Source organism: Brachionichthys hirsutus, chromosome 6 (genome assembly GCF_040956055.1).
Source record: "Brachionichthys hirsutus isolate HB-005 chromosome 6, CSIRO-AGI_Bhir_v1, whole genome shotgun sequence".
NCBI classification, from domain to species: Eukaryota; Metazoa; Chordata; class Actinopteri; order Lophiiformes; family Brachionichthyidae; genus Brachionichthys; species Brachionichthys hirsutus.
The window spans coordinates 4,469,137-4,487,467 of record NC_090902.1 but is presented as its reverse complement, the minus strand read 5'-3'; the positions used below and the strand labels follow the sequence as shown (position 1 = coordinate 4,487,467).

At 39.1% G+C, this 18,331-nt stretch overlaps 1 protein-coding gene across 1 annotated transcript in view; it reads right to left on the bottom strand.

Annotated features, from left to right (window-relative positions):
* Positions 1–18,331, bottom strand: part of diaph2 (diaphanous-related formin 2) — a 165,176-nt gene that overhangs the window by 62,555 nt on the left and 84,290 nt on the right. Inside the window, exons 7-13 of the mRNA XM_068740674.1 lie at positions 14,678–14,752; positions 14,521–14,590; positions 13,633–13,769; positions 10,038–10,146; positions 7,779–7,889; positions 6,530–6,642; positions 3,366–3,482 (exon numbers count right to left, since the gene is read on the bottom strand). Of these exons, the coding sequence (XP_068596775.1) occupies positions 3,366–3,482; positions 6,530–6,642; positions 7,779–7,889; positions 10,038–10,146; positions 13,633–13,769; positions 14,521–14,590; positions 14,678–14,752 (732 nt within the window). The remainder of the gene's footprint in view (positions 1–3,365; positions 3,483–6,529; positions 6,643–7,778; positions 7,890–10,037; positions 10,147–13,632; positions 13,770–14,520; positions 14,591–14,677; positions 14,753–18,331) is intronic.

Sequence of the window (18,331 nt, the reverse complement as noted above, 5' to 3'; positions counted from 1 at the left end):
TCCGTTTCAAGGTGACAGACGGTAACCAAGGCTACGATTGCCCTCTTGTTTAATTTGCAATCATCTTTGCCAATTATAGCAACCATAAAAATTGAAATGTAAATCTAATCAGTGTAATGTCTGTAACTGCAAGCACAATGACCGAGAAAATGTTTCGGCAAGTTAGCAGTGTGACCGAGAGCTTGGATGTTGCCAAGATGGGTTTGTGAGAGAGTCCTATTTTGTCACACAGGTTTATACATGACCTTTTCCAAGAGACATCGTTAGCTTTAATTGCAAGTTAGATTTACCTCAACTTAAGCTCAGCTCCATGTTTATTTTCTAGCCATGACACTGTTCACAGTGTGATGTCTAAAGCTGCAAATGATCCTCATGAAAAATGGCTGAATAAAATGAATACAACAGTTCCAAAGCTTCTGCAAACGTCATGCTAGAATAAAAAGTGCAATACTACAGATTTCCTCAGTCGCTTTGGTGCTTTTCTCAGATCAAAATGAACATTCTTATAACGGCCTCCACAACATTTTGTCATTTGTGCGCATCATGGAAAAGACAGAGAATAAACTGTCGTAATGAAAACATGACAAAGCCATTTGACTTTCTTGTTCATAAACAATGGTGTCAAGACTTCTCATTTTGATGACACTGGCAGTTTCAGTGACATGAAGACTTGCTTTTGATGAATGGACTGTCCATTTTGAGCAAGTGACGTGCTTTTGCAGGTTATCCACTAGGTTTTGTAGTTTGTACTAATGGTTTTGAGGAATGCACTGTTCTGCACTGCAACTGCTGCGCAATCTTAATTATAATGTGAGAAAAGCACCAAAGCGACTGAGAAAAATGTGGAATGTAGAATCTGCAGCTGAAGCGGGGACAGCTTCCTGATGCAACGATTACATTGACTCCAATCGCATTCTTGTTAATAATAAGCACTTTTCTAGTGGACACAAAGTAGAGCCTATGCTCTCCTATGAGGCTCAAAGCACGATAATTAATACTCCTCAACTGTGGTGCCAGTAGTAGCTGATCTTGCATTTATCTATCATGTACGAAAACAAAGTCACCGTTGATCGTTGTACAGAAGGAAGATGGCAATCAGCGCTGGTTTCAACTCAGTGAATTATCAAATGGAAAATACACTGGAGTTTCCTTTATTGCTTTGAGATTGTCCACAAGATTGATATCGTAATAAGTGAAATCCAGACAACCAGATCCAGATTTTATGACAGATCTGATGCAGATAAAGCCCTCAAAGTCTAATCAAAGCATGCCTTTCTGCATGAGAGCATGAAGGGGAAGGTGCCCTAATGTAACTATGATGTAATAACTGTTGTGAGCCAGCAGAGCAGTGCATGAAGTGTCTGTCGTCAGGTGGGCTAACGTGTGATTCCAAAACAGCACAGATATCTAAGTTTGTGCCGAACTAAAAAGGGATGTAAAATTGAAAGGATATGTTGTGCCGTGTACTTTGTGGGTGGACAGACCATATCGCGTTCGGAACAGATATATGAGAGAACACAAAATTCTGAGCCAAAGCAAATAAGAATAAATCGGCATTTAGGTACACAGTTCTGAAAGCATGAAATGCCATACATTAAGCTTGAGCTGGTGGATTCGCCCACTCATGACTGGAACAAGCTAGCAAGAGCTCACAGATCGCCGTGCATGGCTTAAGCACTGTGGCACTCGGCTTACAACTGTCACCAATGTACACCACATTATTATCTCAATAAGCCGCCCTATTTTCCCTGCGTCCTCCATCCTTCGCCACCGCCGAGCAGATAGAGGCCCGGGTGGAGATAACTAGAGATGGAGAGAGTGACCCAGAACTGTCAGGCCCCTCTACAGTGGGCAGGGCCGGGCTACAAAAAGCTAGCATATGTCCCACCTCTTCTTTTACTTTGGCATCTTCATTTTTTTTCTCCCAATGATAGCTTGCAGTTCAGCACAGCCGCATCCACTTGATCCAGCTCTGCTCCAAATAACCGGTGTAATCCCCATATCACCGGGCTCCAAAAGAGCAGATCTGCTCTATATTTACTGGGTGGGTTTGATGTGTTCCCATTCATTAGCCTTGCAGTGCGAGATTAATTATCAAAAAATAAACCAGGCCCTGAAGGGGAGAGGAACAACTAATGTTGTGTTAGGAAAAATGACACGAGACGGAATGCTTCAGTTTGCCCACTCCAGATCCTAATAGAGCTATGAGAATACTACTTATAATATACAATTAATTATCATTCAATGTAGATTATTTGATTTTTTTTTTTTTTAACAGGGCATTGGTAGTGATCCATTATTATTTGTGGATTGCAGAGAGGTACGTAGGTACTGCAGCAAAGGAAGACGTGGCTGTACTAGCTGGTTATAGTGAATTATATTTCTCACTTTATATGCGAATAGATGAGGTATGCATTATTCATAACTCCGAGGGAGCAGTAACTTGTCTATGGTAAATTCATCTTCCTCCTCGCGTCTCCCCTTCATCCTCCAAATTTCTTTTTTTTTTTTTTCAGCAAAAAGGTCTGACACAGCAGTGAATTCATCAGTGTCACTCCATTCGGAGGATTGGTGGCCTTCCTGTCCCCTGATTGACATATTTGCTCGTCAAATGTAAAGTAGAGCTCATACTACATAAAACTGTCTATTCATTTCAAAACACACAATACATGGGAGAATCTCACATGACACTATTGTTGGTGCGGTCACACAAATCCTGACCTCACTCCCTGCAACGCTTGGCGTGGGTTAAGGGAGAAATCTTCCTGTTTAAGATGCACTGCGGAAATCGTCCTTCACACTTGGCACCCATCCTTATTGAAGTACATATGAATCTCCATAATGGAGCTCAAGCCATCTCTATAGACTGCATTACCTCTTTCTGTGAAAGTAGAATTCTGGGTATGATAGCTGTGATGTCTTAATCATGGAAGGCAAGGTTGGATGCACTGCAGGGTTTATGTTATCCTGCCACCTGATCTACATCATTTTATATGGAATACACATTTGACATGTTGAAGGACTTTTATTAGGCTCTGTGTTTTATGGTTAATGTCCGTGAATAGACATTCTGACTATGTCCCGATGTCGTTTTCTCTGATCTTAAAAACTGATGTCAAATTAATTTTGAAATACAGTCATAAGACAACAAAAAGGTGCTCATTAATATGTCCTTCTTTTTTTTGTAAGGATAACATTATAACCCAGTTTTAAGATGTGCTGGTCAATGACAAACAAGCCATCCACCAAAAGCACTCGCTGAGTGTAATAAAATGTATACTCTTAAAAAAAGGTACAGATATATATATATATAACAGAATATCATGAGCTCACCAGCCAATAAGATGTCAGTGGTGTACACTTACCTGATGTAATAGTCATTCCTGATAAGCAATAGGTGCTGGAGGATTGACAGCAGGTAGGCCTCTGAGCCGGTGTCTTTCACCATATTGGACAGCAGATGGTAAACCTCATTCATATCAGTGACAGCCAGATTAAAGAAAACAACTTTATGGCAACGTGATTATTTTTAGTTTCTGAGATAATGAAATAAAATGAATAGTTAAGGTTAACGTCTGAACAGAACAACCGATCAGATCTGATTATTCCAGTGCACTCATCTCTTTGGAGACATTAAAATTCGTATTATTTCTTGTTGTATTTATAAATACTTATTCCCCCAGTTCCTCACTTTTGACAGGTATCATTGTACAAAAGCACACAGAGAGATGTGACTCCTCTTATCCAGTCTATCTCTCTCTCTCTCTCTCTCTCTCTCTCTCTCACTCTCTCTCTAGGGGGAGCTAAAACAGTGTAAACAGCACATTTGAGGAGGGGCTTGGCAATAAAAGAATGCTCCCTCTGGTTTACCTGTCACTGGAAAACTTTCAGAACAGAGGAAATTAATCACATGAAAAACTTGGCGGTTTGAATGCTTGTGGAGGAACTGATGGGAAGCAGATCATTCGTACAATGAAAATATGGCTGGGATGGAGTTCTCAGTTTAAAACTGACATCAACTCAAGAGAAAAATGTGTGTTATTAAAATTGCAAAAGGCTTTGATTATGTGTCTTATGTTTGCTTTACACATGGAGAAGTGATGGCTTTTCCATCTAAAGCAGAGCTTAAATCTATTAATTCTTTGATGTTCAAGTGTCAACCAAATATATTTCTTTATCATCATGTCGAGTTCTGAAATTCAATTTCTATGCTAATGGTGTGCGCAAGGTTAATTAGAAATAATTACGTTTGTGTTTGTTGGACTTTTAATAGCTTTCTAAAAGTGAAGCTCTAAGAAGTAAAGAAAATGAGTTGGAGCATCCGTAATTTGTTTGCTTGGGAAGGAGGGATTTCCCCATGGAGGCTTGTCTCGAAGGAAAAAAGTGGAATAAGCCGCTCAGATATGTGCATACATGCAGAAAAACGGGAGACTAAGGAGAAAGTGCCCCGTTAAGCTGGCAGAGATGAAAACCCGATTGCCATCATAACATGAAGTGCAGATCCTGACATGTACTAAAATATTTACTCTGTGCAACACACTGTCTGCAAAGCAATGCAATTCTCACAGAAAATAATAAAATGAACACACAGAATACCCTTTTTAACTGATTTTTAGGAGACTGATCTTTAGGAGTCACAGAAAGTTTAATACAATTTAGACTAAACAGAACACAGGAAAAATCGCTCTGTTTCTGTTGGTATTAATGTTTTATATCTGCAATTTTATGGGAGATAGGAGGGTCTGAATAATGTCAATATTTTCACAAATACAATTTGACAGATTTGTCAATAGAATTTCTCAAGTTACATTAATTGATTACTCCAAAAAATGACTATTAATAATTCAGATAATGTATTTCATCAGTGTAAAAGCCTGTCTCCCATACTGTCAACTGCACAATTGGAAAATATTCCTTGAACACAGTTTGACACTTTTTCTATTAATTTCAACAATGTATATAATTAAAGTCCTATCCCACATTCATTTATTTTTTAGAGAGAGAGAGATGGAATTACAGGCTCCTCCAAAAAATCATTCCCCTCCGTTGTATTAGACGAGTATGAAACCTGGGAGAATTACCAATCCTTTGAGATTCAATTATAGTCTCACCACAGCAGCATCTGAGAGGACATGAGAAAGAGCTCAGACTGGGAAAGTGTCCAACTAGCTTCATCTATCACTAAGCTGCAGACATAAACCTAATATAGAATGCCAATCCATTTGATTATACCCCCATCTTCACTCTTTTGCTTGCTCTTGGTCTCTCTCTCTCTCTCTCTCTCTCTCTTAACACTCTCTCTTCAAATAATGAATAAACATGAGTGGCAGTCAACTGTGACGTAGGCCAGTCGGCGGTGGGGTCAATCAATCACCATTCCACAGCTCATTAATATTTATTAGTGGCCTGGAGTCACCTCCTCGGCACATGGGCCTAAGCTGGACACAGAGGAGATGAGCCTTTTTAGGTTAATATTCATGAAGCTGCTGAGAAAAACAAGACACATATGCTAAGGTAGTAAAAGTACCACCTGCGTGATACCAAGTATGTTCATGTGTCTTTGTGTGTGTTTGTTTGTGTCTGTGTATGCTTCGCAAGCAACAGGACAAATTGTGGCCTCAACATTCGAATCATGCTCGGAGCTTGCAGATCAATACCACATTGTCCTTGGAAACAAACATTGGGCCTTCTCATTTGTGAAGCTGCTCAAGCACATCATTAATCCAGGTGCACTTTATTTTTCCTCTCTCCTCTGCGCACGCACGCACACACACACACTTGTGTCAACAGAAACTGTCACTCACATCAGACTGTTATGCCAGTACTCTGACATTTGGCAGAAGAAGGTGGTAAAAAAAAACATCTACATAACAATGTCAGAGTCTTGTTTGTCACAGTGTCAGCCCTTCACACATAGCGGAGAGAAGGTGTGTGAATTGTGCAACCTCCTTCTCTGGGGTGCTTGAAGAACTTCCCAACTCTGGACTGAATTACTGCTCACCTCATTAGCTTCTACTCTGCACATTAAGAGTTAAATGGTCATTTGGCAGGAACTGGAGGAGAAAATTCACAAGTTGAAAACTCAAGAGAAAAACTTGAATGTGATAGAACTTGTATTTTATAATATAACATGAGTGTGTGTAAAAATAAATGAGTTTGCTGTGCATTGCAAAATGTAAGAAGAGCAAAGTATAAGTCTGTCTGATATCCTCTTCTTCAGGCTTACAACTCTCCTAATTAACCTGGTCCTGACAAAAAGGATGACAATTAAAGAGCAGAGGAGAAAAAGCCTAAAGAACAATGAAGAGGTGGGAGGATATGGTGACAGGGTTATTTGCCGAGAATACTTGGTCAGAAGCAGAGCTGGATTTTGTGCTTGGGCTCCTCAAAGCCTTTTGTAATGAAGCACATCATGACAGGCTTTCGTATATAAAGCTTGACCAAACCCACAATATAAACTCATTGATCGATGCTAGTTCTGCAGGGCTATTCATCTGTATATTCACACAGAGGGAGGACAAAAGGATATTCCATCTCGGCTCGGATGTCATCCAGGCGATGGGAGAGCTCGATGGAGTCCTCCTCCTTGTTCTCGTTGAATACCTTCAGCTGGATGTCGAGCTCCTCTGTCTCTTTCAGCTCCTGGAAGGAGTTTAATAAACAAAAGCTATCTTGTAATTCATGTTATGTTAAACAGTAAAAAAAAAAATGCAAAGAATTATTTAGCGGCAGCTTGAAACAATATATAATCACATCAGTGATCGTTTTGCTGGATCTCGTCCAAACTACTATTCAGGCATGTTGTAAAAAACGTGTAGCAATAAAAAAGTTCCTCCGTTCCAGATGCAAAGAGAATTGGGAACAGAGATGCCCTGAACCCTCTCGCTAGGCATCCCAGACAGTACAGATTCCCGCACACCTGTTCCAGCCACGAGGGGCTACAGCAGTGCTCTTTACCACTTCTCTATGAATCACCGGCAGCATAGTTTACAGACGGAGACAGGGCCAAATGTAACCCAATTTCTGCAGGTATCAATCACCCTGCGCTGTTTTCTGGGTGCACCATCTGTCATGAGCAACACTACTTAAGAGAATGGTGTACAATGGCACAGAAAATGGTGAGGGGGTACAAATACATGTGTCAAGGACTAAAAGAACAAAACAAAGTGTCCTTTTCTTTTCCAGCAGAGCAAACTTTCTCTGTCAACAACTGACTCCTGAGCATAACTCATAATTAGATCGAAAAGTATCTGTTTAAATGTCGCCATTAAAAACTGGTGGACGTGACATTCATGAATGACTGTGTGCAGAGACTCGTTTGTATCAGGGGGCAGAATTGAACATAATTAGATTAATGACAGTAATAATCAACAGGAGCAGCTGGGATGACTTATTCACAACTGGCTGTGTGACATGTTCACCTCATTTGCGACAAATGAGAGCCTGAGTGATGACTTGGAGTTCAGCTGCTTTCACCGAATGCAAAGATGTGAAAGCTTCCTGATAATGATGACGGGGCGACCTGCTTGATGAGGCCCTTAGACTGTCTCTCACCTGACATACGGTACTACTAGTTGCACAGAACACGTTAATAAAACTGTTTCTAACTATGTCATGTTTGTGGCTTTAAGTCACAAATTGATTGATTGAACTTTGATTGATTAATGGACACAGGAGATAGAAAGGTTTTGGGACAGAACCTCTCCGACAAAGTCTGTCGAAGACATAAACTTTGCATGTTTGAACTTGTGAGTAATCTCGCTAGATTGATAACTCACTGGAAGGATCTTCTTCAGGCCACATCTTAAAAGCTCATTGCGAAGATGTATCCGGAAGTCAAGGTCATCGGGGGAGGTGACCAGCGCATTGATCAGCTGCATGCATGCAACCTGTGGATCGGACAGACAAAATAAATGAGAAAGAGATCAGTACGCACTAAACATTCAAAATAGAAGACATATTGATTTTAGGAAATACAATGTATTTTAGCAGTAAATTCTGAATTTGGTTTCTGTAATATAAATATGTGTTTTTGGGGAGATAATTTGCAGGTAATGTTCTGATTCATGAAACTGCAGAAAGCAATCGTAAGGGTGATTGGAGAAAGGTATATAGAGAGGGCAGGAAGCACATGTCTTGCATGATTATTGACTGGCTGTGCATTATTGGTGGAGTTATTCGAAAAGAAAATGCCTCCAAGTGTGTGTGTGTGCGCGCACGTGTGTATTTGATGGAGGAGGGCATTAAGAGGAAATCGCTGATGAATTATAATGAGCAGGAATGGATAAGACACTTTTCCTTGGACGGACGATCAATAGCTGGCTGAAGGATTCCCATGAACAATGTGAAATATTGTCTTCTGAAACCTTGACCCTTTACTGCGGGCTTATTTCTGTAATTAATAAGAGCTGACACTGGGAGGGTTCCTTGCTTGATTTTTTTTTATTTATTTATCGTGGATTAAAGTTTTATTCAACAACTTATATAAAGATCCATCCACAAAAGGTCAGCAACATGCACTGTAGGAAATATTTTATTTCATTCTTTGTCTTTTTTAAGCTCCAGCTTATTTTTCACATTCATATTTTCTATCTCATTGACACAATCTTGTTTGTTTTAGAGTTTTTGTGTGATGAAATACCGGCATTAATTAATCTCAAATGGATATTTGCGTGTTGTATTTTATTTTATTTTTGTTACCTTTAAGTTTTAACAGCCGTACAACAACTCTTGTTAGGTGAAGGAGGTGATGCTGATATGAGGTTATTGCATATTCCCTTAGGAAAGCACGAGCTTGTTGCAGTAACTGATGCACACTTATTATAGTACTAGAGCCAGGCAACAACACACTATCAGGTTTCCCATGTCCAGAAAAGCTTGAGGACCTTTGAGCATCAGCTAAAATTCCATTGCCTCCAGTGGAGGATCTTCACAGCATTTCAATAAATTGAGAACGGTATGGAGCGCCTAGATATACATCGAGGAGCTCAAACATAATTAATGATTTGTGGAGTGCGAAATGCTGGAGTTGGGGGTCCAAGCTTCAGAGGTGCAGTGGTGCCTCGAGTGGCTCTAAATATTGTAATTAAAAGTTGCAAAGCTGGTACAATCCTAAAGTTAAAATGTAGAGTTGCTCTTGTGCTCAGCAGACAAACATAGCCTGCGCCACTGCAAAACACATTTTAATCACATTAGCAAAGTCGGGTTCTAAAGCCCATCACAGGTTTTGGATAAAAAGACTATTAATTTCCTTGAAACCCCTGATTCAGCAAAGCATTTTAATTTACTTTACAATTAGCAAAGCTTCATTTCATTAATGGCAAAATTTAAAGGAAAAACAACAGCCTCCTAATAAAAGAATATCTACTTTCGCCTCCACCACCCGCCTCATCAGTTTCCTTCATGATTTCACAATCCCTGCAGTTAAAAAGGGTAATTCCTTAAGTAATTTCCTGCTATCAGTTTCACGAAAAAACATCTTTTAAGTGGTGTTTTTATTGCTTTTGTATAGTCTGCTGCTGGTGAAGAGTCTTATGAGACCCAACATGAAAGCAGCAAGGAAATAAGCATAGGGACATACTTGTAGAAAAATTAATAAAGACAAAGGTGCAAAAAGAATAAGACAAATGTTGAAAAATTGCAGTGGCAAAGGAGTAAAATTATATTACCTAGAACACACTACATCACGTCTAAGAGATGCAGTGGGATTGACAAGTGAACCAAAGACAGGAAGAGAAGCAACCAAAGTCTCACATAACAAGATGGAACCGTTCATTTCAGTTTCACCTGATGTTTCTGACAAAACGTCCATTTATTTATAAGCTGCTGTGTCAAGCAGTATGTATGACTATTCAGGCTGTTCCAATGTGAATGTTTCATCAATAAGAATCAAGAAAGAATAAATCAGAACAATATTCTGTGGTGGAATTATCCCCGTTAATTTGAAGGCCTTGAACCAACAACAGTAGCAGTGATGAATGCAGGAGAAATGTAAGCCGGTGATGTTAGCATTGTGGTTATGCTTTTTTTTTTCTGACCTGGAGTTGCTGGGCTTCGTGGTTCTCCAGTCCTTCCACAATAGAAGCAAATCTCTCTTTGTTGTTCCTCTCTGCAGCAATTGTCATGGCGGCTAGAATCTTATCCAGACTGAAGTTCAACAGAAGAATAGCGAGCACGCACAGCACAAAAGTCAGCAAACACTTTTATCACCTCACTGACAGGACATTTACTTGCAATTTTCAGCTCAAACACCATGTATCTTATCTTCCTTCATGAGTTGGAGTGGTTATTTTGCAGGCAGGTCTTTGGTCACCCTGAAAGATCCTGCAGCAAGGAAGCGCTTTCAATCTTTCCATTTCAATTGTAAGGAATTCTTTCTCATGAAAGGGAACTTATGTGCCGAACACACAGACTAGTGGACACAAAAGGGACATTTTTTTTTTGTCTTCATCAGTTTAGAAAATGAATGAAAAGCAAAAAATGCCTGGCCTCAACCTTCTTTCTGCAGTTCAAAAGATCGATATGCTTAACTTTAGAAGTAAATAAATAAATACTTTACCAAATGATAAAAGGCCAGTTGTAAGATTGAACCAATTTATGCATGATTAATCTGCCCTAAAGCATTGGTGTGGCCATGGCTACTGTCTTGTATCCATTCATAACAGTTTCAGGATAACAAATACAAGCGATCGATCATATTTCGGACCGATTTAACCACATTTTTTGAGAAAGATTGACACATCTAAACGGCCGTGCCTGTGACAGGGGTTAAAAAAGACATAGACAGGGATTGAGAGCTGCTCACCGAGTAGCTTTAAAGCCGGTTCAGAAAGGGCTTCAATACGGTAACGATAGATCTGCTTTACTTGTCGTGTTCATTTTGATGCTGTCAGCTCAAGTGGGTGTCGAACATGAGCTGGCATCAATGTTGTGGCAGCGAAGTGACGCCTCAGCTTCTTTGGTTGTCATTTCTACGTGATGTGTGCATTTTAATGTGGTGTTATGATCATTGCAAAAACTCCAGAGAGTGAGAGGTAATTTGTATGCAAGCAGCCGAAGTCTGTGTCTGAGTGTTAGAGTGATGACTGTAATAGACAATATTTATGTGGATCTAATCACTCTTATTTTACATTAATGCATAAATTGTATACAGATTTATGCATCTGCAAAAGTCACACTTAAAATGGAGATAAGCTAACTGGAACATATATCATTAAAGAAAAAGAAATGTAATGATATAATTGTGATTTACTGTATTTTCATTTTCAAAATAAACCATTTAAAGTTTAGTCAAACTTTGGTTGGTTTAAACTTTGTAGAGCTGGAATAAACAAATGTACAACACAAAATAAGAATCTCTTAAGATAACACTGAACTTCCGATACCTACCTGTCACAATCTGTGCTTTTTGGGTCTTGATCCTCTAAACTCCAAGTAAATTCCTCCACCTTGGTGTTAAATAATTCACAATTGTTCCTTCTGGCTGCTTTTAAATATTGTCACTGTTAACTTCTGGAGGCACAACATCTCCTATGCACAGCGTCACAAACTCAATATTAAATCTTGAAATTTACGATCTACATAAATGAAGCAAAGAACCCCCTTGTGTAAAATGTACATCAAGTCACACAGCAATTTTATGCTAAATTAAAACCTATATATGCTTATTTATGTGGGTGATTAAAATAATAATAATAATAATCTAAAGTTGTTTTGTAGTTTAAAATGTAACGTTCATCATAACATTTATAATTTTGTAAACAGAAACAGTCAAAAAACAACAATATAAAGGTCTATCTGGATGGTCGGAGATGAGACACACTGCTGAACTCAGCTTCTCCAGCAGGAATTGTGGGTTTGTTTATTTCAACCACTGCATTCAGACTGATTTGAAGTGCCATTGTTATTCTGGTTGGACCCCGAGGGAAACAATAAAAAAAAAAAAACACTCCCCAAACCAAATTCATAATCTGTCAGATAGGTTGTGTGTCCACGGCAAACTGCAGAATGTAGTTAAGGAGGCCGGACTCCGTCATCTGACCGGGAGGCCCTAAAGGTGCCTTTAAAATCGGTTGTCATCTTTAAATGCAGCATACTGTCCGTTTAATAGCAGGTAGATGTGTATGTATGCGGCCCAATCACTGCCTGAGTGCATGCCACCCAGTGGGAGAACAAGCAGCTATATTTCCCTCTTGCTGTTCCAGAGACTTAACCGACCATGTAAACAGAGCAGAGATGAATCATATTTCTTTCATCACCTTCTATTTTTATTTATTTTATTTTTTTATCAGCCCGGATCTCAAAATGGTTTAGTGCTGCTTCCGTGTCACTTTTGATTTAGTGAGAAAGATCAACAAACGTGTCCCTCGCTCATTTTTGAAAGCAGCAAACATGCTTACAACTTTGAGTCGACGCAAAGGAAAAGCGATTAAATGGAAACTATGGCACTTTTGAACCTGGACCCTGTTTTCTCGTGTTTTTGTCTAAGTGGCTAATGGTGACAACAATCTCTGAATTGTTTCAGTATTGAGCGAGAGCGCTGCCGCTGACAGCTGTGAAATGGGCTGTAATGCAATTATTTGCGACAATTGCACACATTCAAAGCATGAACATTTTAAGTGCTTTTTTTTTGCTGCTGACAAACTGAGCTTGTTAATATAAGTGAAAAGAAATAAGAATAAAACTCTTTTTTTATATTTTCATCTGGTCTGTTTGCTATTTTGTCCAATTCAGTCTCATTCACATTGTTGAGAATCATTTTTTATAAACTCTTGCCAGCGATCCTCTCTGTTTGACACAGCATCGAATAGAACAGATGAGAAAAAAAACCACAGTTCAGACAAAAGTTCCAGTCGTCTGTTCTTGTTTTTTTTTTACATATAAACTAAGTCAGTCAGAGAGAAACACATGCACATTCGGTGGATGTACTTTACCATCGCAGTCTGTTTTTATGGTGAATGTCTCAGAAGCTGCCGCTGAGTATGGGGAACAATTTTAAATTTGAACACAAATCCCCTCACTACTGGAAAAACTTCTGATCAAACAAACTGAAATATGTGTAAAAATATTCATTTTTTCATCTTCTTGAAGATTAGAGAATCGTAATCGTCTCGTCTACATCTGTTAAATCCGTAAAATGGGTCATGGGTCAAGATGGAGGTTATCTCAGATGGCTATGGGTGAGAGGCGGGCCACACCCTGGATAAGACGCCAATTCATTGCAGGGCCACACATACACAGATAAACATTCACGCTCACATTCACACATGGACAATTTGGCATGTCCAATTCACCTAAGTTGCATGTTTTTGGAGGTGAGAGGAAGCCGGAGAAGCCGGGAGAGAACCTGGGAGAACACACAAACTCAGTAGAGAAAGGCCCCAGGTCAAATGAAACCCAGGACCTTCTCTCTATGAGGCAACAGGACTACCCACTGCCCCACCATTTCAGTTTTAAGACATCGATATATGTGAAAGGTGATATTTTAACCCCTACAAAAAAATAAAAATATTTATTTCTTTTTTACACTTAAACTGTGACTTATATATTACCTATGTTCGTGAAGAGTGGGTGTGCATATGATGTGAGAGCAACCCTGAGATGAATAATGTGTCAAACCAGACATTCACTTACATGTTTTCCTCTCCAATAATACAGAAGGCAGAGAGAATTTTCACGATCTCTGTCATCATGCCGGTCTGTTTGGGGTCGATCGCTCGAGCCAACAGCAACAGGCTACGCTCATCGCCCAGGATTCTTTGCAGTCCATACTGTGAAACAAGATAGGTAGGACGTACGATGAACAGGTCTACGGGGAATAATAATGAGAGCATTTGCACTCATGAAGAGCTTTCACTTCAGGTGGAAAATAAATTATTCCAAGAAGAGCACATGCATGTAAATTATAGTTTGCTTTAATTTTCTTTTATGGGGGGGACACAGAGGCCATGGGAAGAAGTGGAGAGGATGATGAATTAATTTAATTCAGGACAGGACTATGGGGACAAATGCATAGTCTGGTGTATTTTATTTTTTAATTCCCCTCACATGTGAAGGAATGGGCAGAGATGACCACATGCGGGGATTAACTACGAGAGTAGCAATATCAATAGTTTATCGAGCAGCAAAATGTGTGCCACTTCTGAGAAATGAGACAGACCTTCCCTAAAAGGATAATTAAAAGATCTGAGACTGCGGGCTTTAAAAGATAAAATTAGCCTCTCTTTACTGCCTCGTTGTCCCAGGCTTGTCAGAGTCCAGATTCAAATCGGGTTTGAAATCATGGCCAACTGAGCTATTGTTAGAAATGTCTAAGATGCTTAATATAAATGTACGAGAGTGGCATCTGTCCTTGTTACTTTCAGTTATTTACATACCTTTATGCTTTTAATAGCAAATTCTAAACTAATGTTTCAGGACAATTTTATTCAAATCAGGTCATTCGAGGTTGTAGCCTTTTTCACCGTGCATAAAATGGAATTCATAATCCATCATTTGTGTAGATTGTCAACTCATACAAACCTTATTGTTCATGAAAGCTTTCAAACATTGGATAAGTTTATGCTGGTTTCTTTTATCAATAATCTCCTGCCTGAAAAAAGAGCAAAAAAAGGAAATTGTCATTACATGAAAACAACCTGAAAATTACGAAGGTGAGATGCCATTGCAGATCACTGACTGTTTCTTGTCCAGAAGCCTCTCCAAAGCATCCAGAAGCAGACCAAGGCCATCGTGACCGAAGTTATTAACCCAACTATAAAGAAGACAGAGACAAGGGGAAAACAAAGATGATCCAGTATTCATATCAAAGCTTTCATTATGCTGCTGTTTTTTAGTAAGCCATGGTGATTCAGAAATGGAATCAAACACAAACAGACTTACATTAACGATTAACATTAGGATATCAGTCGTTCAGACAAACATTAAAAGTTTGATCCTTCCATAAATAAATGAACTCCTGCTGTTTTTCATTCCTGACAGGGACAGCAGAATGAATGAGTTTGAATTTAAACGGTACCCAAATACAAACAAATGAACACCCATCCATCTTAACTAGCGTCCCCATCACTCAGCAGTTTGTATGCAACCCCCCCCCCCCCCCCCCCAGTGAGCTGCTATGTTCCTGTGCCAAAAGATTAAGCACTGCACGTAAGATAACACTTTAATTGATAATGGATCGTTAGAGATAATTGGCTATAACCCACAGTGTATCAGGAGACAGCAAATGATCCACTACAGATGAGCCTGTTTGTCTAAACTGGAGGAATAGAAGAAGAGGGAGGCAGGGGAAGGGGAGAGGAACAGTGTGGTCACAGTCAGATTATGTCATTATTAGCATTACTTGTTCTCAGGCCCCTAACTGTGGAACACGTGGAACAATTATCTGGCATTAACGAGGCATAAGTCAATGTTTTATCTAGCTTTTTGGACAATCATTTAAAATAACACTAGTCTGAGGATCGTAGCCATTTGTATTTACTTAGTGAGTTGGAAGAGACCTTTAATTCAGAAAAATGCTCCAGCCTGCGGCAACTGGCAAAGCCGAGGTGAGATATTAATTTGATTTTTGACTAAATTAGTTACAATCCCCCCTCTTACCATTAATAACATGTCCTTAACAGGAAGTAAACTCAATTTACAAAATATTAAAATTTGCGTAGCTTATGATGAGGATCAATTTTCTTCATAAAACATTGTGTCCAAAATGTCTAGTTTTTCTTACACTGTATACTTTGTCAATATTTCATGACATAAAAGAAAACAGAGCAAAGTGAGAGAGCGCAGATTAAAGCACAGTTCTACTGTGTGGATTTATTATACAGAGGTGTCAGAAGTAAATGAGAGACCGAGACAATTAAGAGGACGATATCTGAGGGAGCACACTTTGTTTTATGTTTCTGTTTATGATCCTGAGTAATGATGGGGGGACGTCAGTCTGCAAAGGGATGGAAATGGAACCAATATTTGTTTGTTACACAGAACTGTCTTAGCGATTATCGTGCTTGTTTCCTTTTTGGAGATTTCTGAGTTTCACCATCTAGAAGGCTCTAAATAGAGTTTCATTTAAAATACAATTACTGATTTCAGTTGGTATTATTAGTTATCCCTATTATAATTGAACGCTTTTGGGGGGGGGGTTTTCCTTTATTGTTCCCATGAAACGTTAATGATTGAGCCCCTCAATAGATAAAGCAGCTTGTTTTATAGGTAGAGCTTATCTCAAAATAACACAGAAGTTCAGAATGACAAAAAAAGAAAGATCACGTGATGATTCTCATAATGAGGAAAGCAAGAGGATCTGAACATCTGGCATGTTCTGTCATACATATTGTACAGATGCTGTTGTACAACACGCAGTCAGGTTAGCCATCCATTGACTGCCTGTGACCAATAGACTGAGGCGTCTCTTCGCTGTGCATCTGCGCTAAATTTGTTTGAGATCAGTGCATGTAAACAACATGATTGAGATTTCCTCGATGAAACAACACATTGTCAGCCCTACTGAAAATTCACATCATTAAATATTGAATATTGGTTGCAGCCCAGACGAGTTAAATGTTCCATGTTTTAACTATTTACTTAAAAGAATGCACAACTTCATTGTTCGATCATGAGTCAATCAATGCTTTTCAGAATAAATCCTTAACAGTTTAATTTATTAGCAGAGAAATTGATATGACATTGATTGACTTGGTGCAAAGAGGAAGTAGGTAAGTTCTCCGCTTCAGGGGACAAGTCAACAATTCTCATAGCTTAGGCTACCCGAAACAGCTGTGTAATTCACAAGCTGACATTATGCTGTGACCTGCTCACACCTAATCAATCAATGCATTTTCATTAAGAAATGAGGTGCAACACACGCAGGACGCAAGAGATACATTTTGTTCTCCCTCCCCCCTGGCACCGTCGCTGTATTAATAATTGGGATTTGTTGTTGTTGTTGTTGTGCCTCTCGCTGTGAAGAGCAAAATGCCATTAAACACGACAAAGCCTTAAAGCACAGTGGTGTCTTATTTTTGCTTTCATACATATTTGTATTTGTTGGCTTTTGCTGCAGCAGTTTGCTTCCTCTATATATTTGTTTTTCTGTGTTGTTGACCTAGGGGATAATTCATTCCGTTGTTTAAGTGGGAGGTGGTTTAATTTGTGTTCCCTGTAATGATTATTGCACCCAGCAGTGTCCATACCCATTTTATTTATTGTTGCTAATTGTTGCACGATGATGAGAAAGGTGTTAGTGTCAATGATGATACGCTTTATGTGCTGGCAGCAAATGTTCTCATATTGAAAAGTTAAATTATGGTTGTCGGTTTGGACATCTTGACTGGGAGGCGTGATGCTGAGTCATCAGTGCATACCGTACGTCTATTCAAATAAAGAAAATAACATTCAATCAACCACCTACTCACCTTGTATTTTGTACTTTTCTGACCACTCTCATTTCAAACTCTACTTGAAACTGTTCAATGGTTCCTCAGTCTGTCATAGCTACAAACTTATTGTAGGCTGGTTTTAATAACACTGTCACACACAGACCATGTAATTCGTTTTGGCCAGAGTGGATAGAATGGTTCTCCTAAACAACTCCAGGCATACAAGCTGTATATATGTAGATTTATTTTATGTAGATTTATTTATGCTGTATTTATGCTGTATTTTCTGAATGCAAAATATAATTGGAAAGAGTATGGAGAGCAAGATGTAGTGTATGCAAGCACTTGGCTAGGGAAACGTGATGAAAAGTTTAACATGCATCTCAAGCCACAGTATGAGACAAACCTCGCGTCACCCCTTCCATCTGACTGATCGCTGGTCTTGGCTTCTATGCGCATCGATTTCTGTCGAGAAATGGTTTTATTATTCTATCCTTGCTAGGTGTTGAACTTTGTTATTGAAAGCCTCTGTGCAAGGCAATATCTTTCATATTGTATTACAGGCAAAGTCATCCAGCTGCCTCTCTGTGGTACTACTGACCTATTCAGCTGTACAGTATTTCAGATGAGGGCCCCAAACTCCATGCAACAAATATCTCTGTACATTACAGCTTGAAACCCAGCACGACGGCTGTCTACTTAGTGATTTACTATGCCAAACATGAAGCTACTCTGATCAAGTTAATGGCCTACTGGAATGAATGTAATGCACAGGGTATATCAGATGACACACATTAGATATACAACAATAATTATATAGAAAATAAGTTTCAGTTTATCTTATATTTATTCTCCCTTTCCTTAATGTGTAATTTCCAGTTTTGCTTCATTTGATTTGATTCTACAGCAACACGTTTCCGCTTTTCAGGTTACAGGTCTGCGAGAGCCTATCCCATCTT